The following is a 12,144-nucleotide window of genomic DNA, read 5'->3' as shown; positions in this document are numbered from 1 at the left end:
ATACAAAAACAAGATCAATCTTTTTATTTTTCTCTTCTTGTTTCTGAGAAGCACCACCCTTTACCTGTTAGCACATCAAGGTGGCCGCAATAATACAAGTGAATCCAATTTTTTTTTTTTTTTTTCATAGCAATATCCAATCTTTCTCTTAAAAAAAGGAAAACATTTTTCACAAGTGAATGGGGGACCAATAAGTTAGACATAACCCATACATTAATTATGTGACTCAAAGTATTCATGAAATTAAGTTTCAAAAGCTTGTAAAAATATATTGGAATTTGGATTTTTCTAAAAAAAAAAATCACTAAAAAGACTTTGGATCTTTAAAATAATAATAATAATAATAATAATAATAATAATAATAGAGCTAAATTACAAATAACATTTTTTTATCCAAAATTTAATCTAATCCTGTAATTTTTGATTTATTCATTTTAGTCCTATAACTTTGACTTTTATTCAACATTTGTGATTTGATCCACTCCATTAAGTGGGTGGCTGTTAACTACCCCTAAAACAATGTTGCTTTGAGATAAAAAAAACACTAGCAAACAAGTATTATAGTTTAGACACTTAATAACTCATTGTAAAGGAAGAGGATGAATGGACTACACTGAATACAGAAGAAAGTAATAAAATTGTAATGAAAAAAAAATCATAAGCTATAAGACTGAATTGAATTTTAGGCAAAGTTATTTGTAATTTAACTTAAGACTTTTATCGACTTATAATAAGTTTTGTTTTTGAGTGCATTAGGATGTAGTTTTTTTTTTTTTTTTTAACATTTTTTTTTTGGGTTAAAACTTGAAAGTTTATTTACTTATTTGTTAAAAATTGATTAAAAGACTTTTAAAAAGGCATGCACAAAAAAGAAAAAAGAAAAAAAAAAGACTTGTGAGGTTGTGGTGATCACTCTACAAGTATAAGTACTTGTAGGGATTGAGAGGTAAGAGTCGAGATTCAAGTCTTCAAGAGGAAGTTTCATACATATATACACTTAAATTAGACTAGAGTAGAATTTATATCTTGTATAAAAAAAGAAAATATAGTAATGAGCCAAGGGTTATTACACAATGATATTAGCTTTTGAAACTAATGTATTAGAAGCCAAAGATTGAAAGAGGCAGACAGTTGAAGAGAGCAAGCTTGACATGGGAAAATATTTAATTACATAACAAATTTTTTAAAGATAATTAAATTATATAGCTACGCATCTTCATCTAAAAATGTTACATTTACAAACAATCCAAAAAAGAAAAAGAAAAAAAAGATGAACTCATAATTGTTGAAATCAATTTGGAACACTTAAAATTCAAGTTATTGGTGTCCTTTGCGTGCCTAAAGTAGTTACAAATTGATGTCGTTAGGTTTCACTTATGGAGACATATGGCATCAAAGTTAGTACTTTTTAGTTTGTAGTTTGACATTTTTACCTATTACTGTGTTCTGTTTTAGATCCACACAACAACAAAGACCCTTTAAACTTGAGTTGAGAGAGTTCAACGATTTTTAGCCCTTTGGAGGGCATAGCTTACTTCTGAATCTCACTCATTTACCAAAACACCCCCTTTGTTTTCAATTTCTTACACGCGTATCTCAGTACACACTACAGAGAGAGAGAGAGAGAGAGAGAGAGTCACACACAGCCTACAAAGCCAATCAACAACAAATATCTCTTCAGCTCTCATCTCTCTCTCTGTGTGAAGCATTCTCTGTTACAATTTTTGGACAATTTATTTGAGAGGAGCCAACATGCTGTACCTTATATTCTAATCCTTATTCTATTCGAATCTCAATGTTTCTTGATCTGGGTATCCAATATTTCACCCTCAGATCATAGTTTTTTTCCATTAAAAATCCTTTTTTTCCCTCAGCTTTCACTGTTGCAAGACAAAAAACCCATCTGGGTCTTGCTCTCTTTTAAGTTTATATGGGTGTTTAAACAGATTCAAAGTGATGGATTTCATGCTGAAGATGCAAAGAAGCTTTTTTTCAAGCCTGGTTAGAATCATTTCATCTCTCCTCTCTCTCTATATATATATGTTGGTTTTCTGATGGAAATATTTGTGTTTCTCTGTTGTGCCATATATTGCTTTTATTCTTGCTATTTCTGGGGTTTGAAAGTTGAAAAACTGATTGTCTTATGTTTGATTTATTTGGGTTCCATCAAGTTCATGTTTTGTTTTGGATCTTTACTTTCCTGGTTTTGGAGATTTTGCTTTGTTATCAAAGCTTATTTTTTGATTCTTTGATTTTCGGGATATAATAATTTCTAGTGTTTATTTTTCCCTAAGTGAGTCTTTGTAGGTATGTTACTTTTCTTCTAGATTTAAGTTTCCATATGATTTATGTTCTTGTGCTTTAGTGTTTTGAGAGTAAACTGATACAAATTATTTAGTTTGTAGCTGAAAAAGCAGAAGTTTTATTGTTAGTTGTTCATTTTCTAATTGACTTTTGTAAAAGGAAAATCTTCTGTAGGCTGTGGCTGTTTTAATGAGAATACAGAAAACCATAAGTGGTATTTATCAATTTTGAGTTTTTCACAAATTTTGACCTTAGAGAACAAGCCTCTTCTCGCATGTACTAAACACACTGTTAAGCTTGCTCAAGTTCATCTTTTGGAAACAAAAACAACAGCAAGCAGTGATTAAAAAAAACTGGTTTTCCAAATTTTTTTTTTTGGCAACCAAATGAGAGCAAAGAAGTTTTGTATTCAGATATTATTTTTATACAGTTCATATGCAGCTCATAAGCTATTGTTTAAATTAATAATGAGATTAAACCTGCCCTATCATTAATCCAGATTGAATTGAGTGGCAATGGCTATATCTCTTCTTTATTGATAGGATTTCCATCATTTGCAGTCTCTGGCAAAGTAGACAATGGCAAGGCACCGAAAATTTTGTTTCTTCAACATCCATCCATCATTAATTATCTCAATCTGCTTTCCTTATTCACTGGTACATTCTGTGCTGCAACTAGCTGCCCCTTTACTAGTAAGGGTGGGTTAACCAGCTACTTATACAGCTTTCTTTTTTTGGTTGTTTGTTTGCTATATTTGAAGAAGCATGCTGAAAACACAATATCTACTACAGGGACATTGAAGTGAATGGAGTTAGCATCACCCTTTCTCTTTTGTTTTTGGAGGGGGGGTTAGTTACACCTGCATTCAATGGGGACATGAACCCATTACCTCTCCTTGTATCCTGTTCTTATGCTGGAAGGAGGTGCTCTAGTTCAAAATTTTTATCATCTTAATTTATTCTATATAAGAGAAAAGTAACACCCCATATTTTTTTCGATTCCTAGAAGTAGTCCTTTATGGATGAGAGAACTGTTATTGCAAATGCCATGAATGACAATCTGGATTCATTTGGACGATGCTTGAATGTGCCATTAGTCTTTGTTATTGAAAGCTAGTGTAAGTGTGCTGGTTGCTATTGGTACATTTATGGCATTGCACATTTCTGGAACCTGCTATTATGTCTCACTATTTGTTTATTTGCATGCCTCTATGCATACCTTTTTGTTTAATTTTCTTCACAGAAAAAAACTTGATGGAATGATAAGATTATTACATTTTCTGGATATGTCCAAATTTATCGAAGTTTATTATACATTTATTGATTAGATTGTGTATATTCCTAAAAGTTCATCTTAGCTATATTGACTCCTTTGTATGTGTTTTTTTTCCTGTCTGGCAGAAATCTGCTTCATTTGTATGAGTTATTCTTTCTTGGTTCTAAAAATATGGGTAGGGGTAGAGGAAAGGGGAAGAAGTTAACTGTTACCAATCATGAGGATGGTGGAAGTGGTGAGGAAGAGAAAATTCCTGCACAGAAGAGGAGGGGAAGACCACAAAAACCACTGAAGGATGAAATTGATGAAGAAGAAGTTGAAAAAATAGAGGAGGAAGACAGTGAGAATGCAAAATCTGGTACTCCAAGCAAAGAAACAAAGAGTCCTTCTGCAACAGAGAATGGAAAGAAGAGGAAGCGAAACTCACATGTAAAAGAGAAGGCAGATTCTGTCAAGGAGGAAAACGGTAATGGAACCCGATCAAGCACTGATGATTCAATTAAGTCTAATGGATTTCGGCTTAATGGAAGCAGGCGGAAAAGCAAGCCTCGTCGGGCTGCCGAAGCAGGTGTTGAGTGTAAGTGAGACTATGGGTTCTCCCATTTGACACTACCGGATTGTGGGGTAGGAAGTGAGACCTAGTAAAACTCTAGTTTCCTAATGCTTTTTTGGTTTTTGTTCCTTATCCTTTTTGGTAGTTCCTTATCATTGATTCCTTTTTTATTTAAATTTGTGAGAATTCAGAATTTATTCTGCTGGTTGTAATTTTCCATAATGCGATTATATTTTATGTTTTCACTGGTTTTTGTATTATATAAATATGCATGACATGTTTAAGCAGTTTCTATTTTCTTTTATCATTCTTACAAATGATTCTTAGATAGGCTCAATTTGGTAAAATGAGTAGATCTGCATTCTGTGCTCTGCAATTTATAGTTCTGCTCTCATGATATTGTTTTCCCTGTCTTGTACAACATAACTAATAAAGTATTAATGTCTCAATTTGTTGGGTTAGAAATTTTGGTAATTTTCCATTCTCTTACTCTACCGATGATTGAATACCACTTGAACTCAAGACAAATCATTTCACTTCACATTTAGCCTTTTTGGTCCATGATTTGATCTTGGGCTCACATGTGACCGTTCTTTCTTATCTCCATTCTACATATGTTTGTGTGGGTGGAATTCATTTACTTCTAGACTTACTAGATAATTAGTCCATCCATATCTTCTTACAATCCTTTAGCAAATGTATAAAGCTTTCATCAAGAGAGTGGTTATGCCATGTTATAGATATGTTTGTTGGTTGATGCATCTTGAGTTATTAGGAATATTATTCAATTTTGTGATAAATGAAGTTTCTTATAAAAGTTGTACTACCTGGTTTTGGAGGATTAACTGAAGACAAAAAATTGGTGGAGGTGATCCATCCAACGTCCCTAATAAATAGTTTCCCTAGAAAATATTCAATGCTAAAATATTTCCACTTGAAAATTACATATCTGTAATCTAAAAGCACTTTATACACTGCTTGAATAGGTGAAGAGAAGCATAGAATGGAAGAGAAGAGACTAACAAATTTCAGAAACCATGTTTGATTAATTAATGTAGATGTTTTGGACTAGTATTCTAGTTTCTGCTCGCTAGGTAGGACCTATTTTTTGTTGAGCAAAAATTATATTCACAGTTTTACTTTATTTTGCAGTTGAATCACATTGGGGTTTTTCAAATACCCTTTTGAGGTATCTTATGAGTCGCTTCCGGTACATATTTGATGTTTGTTACAAGCTTCTTGTTTGGGTTATTAGTAGGTCCTTTGAAATGGTTGTGGCTTTGTTTGAGTTCCACAGTGAATTAATGATCTTTAGTTCTTGGCAGAATGGGAGTACTCAGTGCCCTTAGATTGGAACCCAATAGCATTGTCTCCATTGAGTGGATTAAACAGCCTTTGCTAGTAGAGGCTGCTTTATAAATTTACAGCACGGATGGCATGTTTTTAGAAACCCTAGCTTTATTTGTTTTCATGTAAAACTTTATATTGTAAATGTTTTCCATGGTTTCCTATGTTTGGTGTCTCAGAAAATTGCTATTCAATGGAAAACATTTTCATGGTCAACAAAAAATCACACTGAAAGTACCACCTTGGTTACTACAAATACTACTGTTTATCAACTCATTTGAGGGTTCTTAGCTGGTTGTTCTTGCCCCAAATATTTACTATTAAAAACATTTTCCTAGCAAGAAATGTTTTACACCAAAGCAAATAGAGTTTAGTCTATGTCATACAGTGCCTTGATGATCATTAATGATAACCTTACATTGGTTTTGAGGCATTGAATGGGCCTGCATTCTTGTTCAGGTGAGTTATTTTGCTGAAAGTACTACTTTCATAGCAATATGGAATGTCATTGTTTTTGTTGTGAAATGGTACACTTTATAGCATTTGCAGCAGTGGAGCTAAATATTTAGCTATTTAGCTCCAACAAAAGTTACTTTATCTATTTTACTTATACATATGCTGCAGCAGTGAATTTATTTTAGCTTTTAACGCAATAAAATAATATAAATATCACAATAAAATATTATAGTTACTACAATAAAATAATATATTTCACTACCACAAAATTATCCATAGCACCAACTACAACCATCTCTACCATCAGCCGCTGCCTCCTTTTTTTTTTTTTTTTTTTTTTTTTTTACCAAATCTCTGTAATAGGGGTGGGTTGGCGAGCTCCACGGCTGGTCAGGCCGGAGTGAGAAAGAGGGTGAGAGCTTGAAAACGACTGGTCAGGATGGTGAGATTGCACAGTGACTGAGAGAGGATGAGAGCTTGAGAGAGTTTTGGGGAGAGGATGAGAATTCAGACGGAGGCGCGGAATGAGACCGGATTTGATAAAAAGAAAAAAAAAAAGAAAAAAAAAAGCAAGTTGTACCGTACTGGAGTAAGCTTGACGATGGCGGCGACGTTGAGAGAGTGGAGCTTGAGATGAGAGATGAACGAGAGAGAGTGAGAAGGAGAGTGAATGAATGACCTGATTTGACTAAGGAATAAAAAATAGAAACAATGAGGTCTAGCTGAATAAAATATTGTTTTTTTTGTTTTGCTCCAAGCTACAGTTCACATATATCTATAGATGTGCACTGTAGCATTTCAGCTAAAATTTTTAGCTATTGCTCCACTGCTGGAGCACCATTTTAGTGATAATGCAGGTAAAATATAGCATTATAACTCTACTGCTGCGAATGCTTTACTTTTCTTATAAATATTATGAGTATTGTCAGATCTAAAAACGTGATTGCTGAGTTGTCTTTACTCATACAAAGCACTGCTAATATGTGATAAATTTGAAAACTACAGGAGAAATTGGAAGAAATCCTAATGTGGATTGTGAACAGTTTCACTGCAGGGTGTTTTGACATTGGCCTTGCCAACTGGTTTTGACGTTGAATTAAATTTTCTTTATAGATCATTGATGGGTGAAAGTTGTTTTTGTGTCAGTACTTGGTTTATCCTTAAAAACTGTTGCTCCTTTGTTTCATATTGTTGGTCCTATGAATCCTATTTAGAAAATAGCTTAGAGCTCTTCTATAGGCTCTTCAAATACAAATTTCTCTCTATTTAGGAGAGTAAAAAAGCAAATTTGGCCCCAACAGACTCTTTATTTAATTGAAATTTTTTTAAAAGGCTACAGTGACTCCACATGAAGAGCCTCTTTTTTATATGATGAATCAGAATGTTTATTAGCAAACAAACCAGAATAAAAGTCATAGCTCTGTAAACCCTTAATTTATTATTTTCCCCAACGACAATAAACAATCCCAAATACAACACCAAGAAAATTCTTCACACCTATCTAGCCTTAAGGCCTTTTGTTGAGTATCTGGCGTTGAGGGCCTTTGATGAGTGAGGTGGTGGATGAGTGCAACGGCAAAGGAAATGTGAACAGGAACTGGTGCTGGCAATACCATCAGTAGCCCCCAATCACAATGATTGAGGCGGTTGTACCCTTAGGCTCTCGCTATGGTTCCACCCTTGTGTTTGACAAAGGTGGAGGAATTGATCGTGGAGAGCTTGAGCTTGGAGAGTGAGACAAATGGCAATGGGGGAAAGAGGCTTGCCTAGAACAAGTGTTGCAAAGGTTGGGTTAATCATGGGTGTATAGTCCTTTAAATAAAATGTATAAATTTACAAAATTATTCTCTTTAATTTAAACTTTTAAGTAGAAGAGGAGTATTGATGTTTTAAATAAAGTTAAGGTTTAGTTATGAAAGGTACCAATATTGTGTTTATTGACTCATTAACAAAAATCATATTTTAGGACATTCTAAAATAGAATAGATAGACGACAATATATAATGAAGTACAATGAATTGATGATGTACTCATTTAAACCTTATTTTTATTTTTATTTTTAAATGAACAACTCATTTGAACATTGAATCATGACCACCTTCCTGAAATTATATAGATTTGTAAATTTCTTTGCAAAGATTAGTTTATTTATGACTAGATATTGTGAAAATTTCAGGTTCTGGTTCAAGCTTTGATGCCTCCACTTCTGTTTAATGTGAGATCTTGACAATGGGACAAGTGCAGGTTGTTTAAACACATAAGGTACTCCTACAAACGTGAGCAGTGGTTGTTGCAATGGCCATTCAGCCTCATTTTCCAACTATTTAACAATCAAGCTTTAGTTTCATTATCAAAATGCATATAAAAAACCAGGCTTGACTTTGTGTGGCTCAGGGAAAATAAGGATTGTGAACTATTAAGCTGGGACAATGAACTCAAATTGAAGAAAATTGACGAGTAACACTGAAGCCACTTAAAGCATCCACATTTGGGCTTGTAAATGCCAAATGTTAAGAACATTTGGCATTTAAGCCCCAAAACCCATCAGCAATGGGAAGGCTATATCCCATATGCCAAAAAAAATTTGAGATTTTGCTACAGTACCATCTCAAATGTAAGATGGTACTGTAGCAAAATGGTATAAAAAAAAATATTTTTTAATTAATTTTACCTGGCAAATTTCTCAATCTCCCTCATTTTATCTCTTTCTTTTCTCTCTCTTCCTTCTCTCTTTCTCATCCCCTCTCTCTCTCGCCGAATCACCAAGCCGGATCGGAGCTCACGTCGGATCAAATTTCTAGATCGGCGTGGTGGCGAGCTGGTGGCGCTGCTGAGATCGGCTGATGGCCGGAGGTTAGCGCGGTGGAGATCGGCGTTTGGTGGTGTTGACATGGTGACCGAGTCGTGCGTGGAGATCGGTTTGGCGAGGTGGGTTCTGTTCCGATGGAGATCCGTTCCACGGAGATCGGCATGGATTGTTGATGGGTTCCGATAGCGAGGTGGGTTCCGATGGATTGTTGATGGGTTCCGATGGCGAGATGGGTTCCGATGGCGAGGTGGGTTTCACAGAGATCCGTTTCGTTCTGATGGCATGGTGGGTTCCGATGGAGATCGGCATGGATTGTTGATGGTGGGTTTTTCTTCAAATTTTTGTTTTGGGATTGTTGTTGTGATTTGCTGGGGTGGCTGGGTTTGTTCACGGTGATTTGTTGTTGTGATTTTCTTTGGGTTTTTTTTTTTTTTTTTTTTTTTTTTTTTTTTTTTTTTTTTTTTTTTTTTTTTTTTTTTTTGGTGTTGACGGTAGTTTTTGGGTTGCCGGTGGTGGTGGTGGCAGCGGTGGTGGTGTGCAGCGGTGGTGGTGATTGTGGTTTCTAACCAGAAGGAAAGAGAGAGAAAGAATAAATAATGTATAAATAATGTGTTGTAATGTATAATAGTAATTGTGAGAAATATTATTTTATTGTGTAAAAATATTATTTTAATGAGTAGGATTGGGATATAAAAGTTGGGATATTGGAGAATTGTAAAATTGTATTGTATAATTGAAAAAGTGACTTTTTGAGATGGTAAAATAAGATGGGATTTAAAATCCGGCTGTGAATGCTCTTAAAGTGGGACGAGGAATCTAGTAAGGCTTTTGATTTGAGTATGTCCTAGTTGTAAACATGTAATTCTGAAGGATTCTTTTTGCTTGGTAATGTTCCACAAGGCTTAAGAAATTGTACTCCTTCAGGCTTGTAAACAAGCTTGATCTCTTCCCAAGCCATATGGACCTTTACTTGACTTGATTACTTGTGCTTGGATAGGGTTAGGCTTTTGAAACATTGTTCTTCACCACTATGGAATGGATATAAGCTCTTGGGCTCATTCATGGGTCAAACCTCAACAATCAATTTTGAAGTAGTCCTATTCTCTCTCTCGCAAAAAGGCTCTTGATATCATTCTCTTCTATGAGGAAAAGAGACCCCATTTCAATTATTTATGTCAACTTGGTTTTAGAAATGTTCTTGGAGCCCAATCCCAAAAATTGGGCTCTATATATAGGTCCATAATATATATATTTTTGGCTCCAAATTTAGATTATTTTTCATCCATTATAATTAGATATGAAGCATCACCCTCCTTAGCGTAAAAATGGAAAGATGACTCTTTATCCCCCCCCCCCCCCCTCTTTTTTTGAGAGAAAAGATGTCTCTATCTAATTCCACATGTTTTATTATTTTAATAGTTTCATTATTTCCACCCTATGTTATGCCTATGGAGGTGACTAAAATAATCCATAATATATGCATTTTTTACATTTGTGATGGCTTTGGTCTTTTATACATTTGCAGACAATTCAATCACACTTGACAAAAATTGACATAGAAGTTAGATTATTTTAATTGTTATAAAATATTTATTGCATAGCACATGATACACGACGGCATGACCAGTCAAAACCTTGACCAATCGATCAATCCCTACGTGCAATGAGACTGCTGAAGGTAAAAGAACTAAGAACTAGAAAAACGTACATGGGAATTAGAATACAGTTTATCAGTGTTTAAAGCATTTTAGAAATTACTTTGACTCTTTTGAGAGGCTTTCCGATCAACCTATTCTTTTATCCTCCTCCTTTTCACCCTAATAAAAAAAAAATCAACAAAATGCTTAGAGACTCAAAACATGTATTATAGTTAAAAAAATAATTGAAATTGTGACTTTAAGTCATGATTTTTAAATTAAAATTTTTTTAAAAAAAACTTTTATCAATGATTCTATGTAACGGTACAAGTAGAAATCTTTGTATTATAGGCACACCTATCAAGAAAAACAAATGCTATTCAAATGGTAATAATAGGCTTGAACCTGCGTGGCCTACAAGTAACTAATATAATTACTATTTTGATTGATATAATAATCACGTGTGAATAGTATGAATAGTTAGGTAACGGAATCTTATATCGGTTAATATAATAAAATTATTTTCAAACTAGTAGAATTAACCTTTTAATCAAGTTGTATCCATATTTCCTTCCAAAAAAAAAAAAAAAAAAAAGTTGTATCCATATTTGTTATATTAATTTCATAATTGAAGTTTGCCTAAGATATTATCCCCCGAGACTAACATTACTAATATTTATTATATCATAAATGTCGGCCACTTATATTAAATTTGCTTTCTTTTTTTCTTTTCTTTCCCTTTTTTTGGGTAGAAAAAGGCAAATGCATTGGAATCAAACTTAGCATCAAATGACATGTACGCTGTGTCCCATATATATATATATATATATATTTTTTTTTTTTTAGCCAAAACTAGCAAGAAAAAAAGATGCCATTTCCCTGGCTATAGGAATTTTTTTAAGGTGGTTACTAAAAAAATTAAATTATACAAAATTTAATAAAGAGACAATTTGAATATATCAACGACAAAAAAATAAAAGAAAAAAATGCAAATACACGAAATATTTCAATTTTTTTTACTAACAAAGAGAGAGAAAAAAAAAAAGACTAATAAAAGATAAAATGCAAATTGAAAATACTGGTATGAGAATAATAAAGTGACCGCAACAATTTCATAACAAATCTTATGCAACAAGTTGTTAGCTTGTTATTAGTGGGTAAAATATGTCAATATTGAACCCGAATTAGAGTATCAACTTATTACATAAAATTTATTGTGAAAATGTTGTGGATGTAACATTACTTTTATATTTATTGAACTTAAATTCTTATGAGTCTAAAGTAAAAGTGTTCAAAAATTTTATTAGGATGGTCAAAATAGGTTATTTAGTAAATAATATATATTTTTAAAGTATATATATACAAAATTTTCAAGTTAGGTGTCACAAAACATATTAGTTTAATAATTATTTATATACATTTTTTTTTGCATGTATAAATTTTTTTTGACATATTTATCAAATTTTTTTTTTTTTTTTTGACAAGTGAGGGTGGTCCTAGTAGAGCCGCCAGTGCATTTCCCAGGCATCACAATTCAAAGTCTGCTCATTTTTGCCTATGGGATAAACATACATGACTTTTAGATTGCTGAGTCAGAGAACTCAATGACCATTGACCACAAGATCCGAAAAGAATGGACCTCATTGCTTCAATGTTTGGTAAGATTTTTCTGTGAGCATATTCTTCTTATAACAAAACCGGCGGAATATTATTTTGATAGGGATATATATCTAATACTGTGGTTTCTCAAAAAAAAAAAAAAA

The 12,144-nt window shown here is 33.3% G+C and overlaps 1 protein-coding gene across 7 annotated transcripts; it reads left to right on the top strand.

Moving 5' to 3' along the window:
- The first annotated feature begins 1,521 nt into the window (after nt 1–1,521).
- LOC112016629 (uncharacterized) lies at nt 1,522–4,419 on the top strand. 7 transcript variants are annotated; one of them, XM_065768830.1, is made up of 4 exons: nt 1,522–2,001; nt 2,865–2,960; nt 3,096–3,227; nt 3,705–4,419. In XM_065768830.1, exons 3-4 carry the CDS (start codon nt 3,181–3,183, stop codon nt 4,162–4,164), a joined length of 507 nt encoding a protein of 168 aa, XP_065624902.1. In that variant the 5' UTR covers nt 1,522–2,001; nt 2,865–2,960; nt 3,096–3,180; the 3' UTR covers nt 4,165–4,419. The 7 variants fall into 7 exon arrangements, with proteins under 7 accessions (XP_065624902.1, XP_065624900.1, XP_065624901.1 ...); XM_065768828.1 differs by having other exon boundaries at nt 2,865–3,002; XM_065768829.1 differs by having other exon boundaries at nt 2,847–3,002.
- Nucleotides 4,420–12,144: the final 7,725 nt, after the last annotated feature.

This window comes from Quercus suber, unplaced genomic scaffold (assembly GCF_002906115.3).
Source record: "Quercus suber isolate HL8 unplaced genomic scaffold, Cork oak 2.0 scaffold_1003, whole genome shotgun sequence".
Classification (NCBI taxonomy): domain Eukaryota; kingdom Viridiplantae; phylum Streptophyta; class Magnoliopsida; order Fagales; family Fagaceae; genus Quercus; species Quercus suber.
This window is presented reverse-complemented; position numbering and strand designations above follow the sequence as displayed.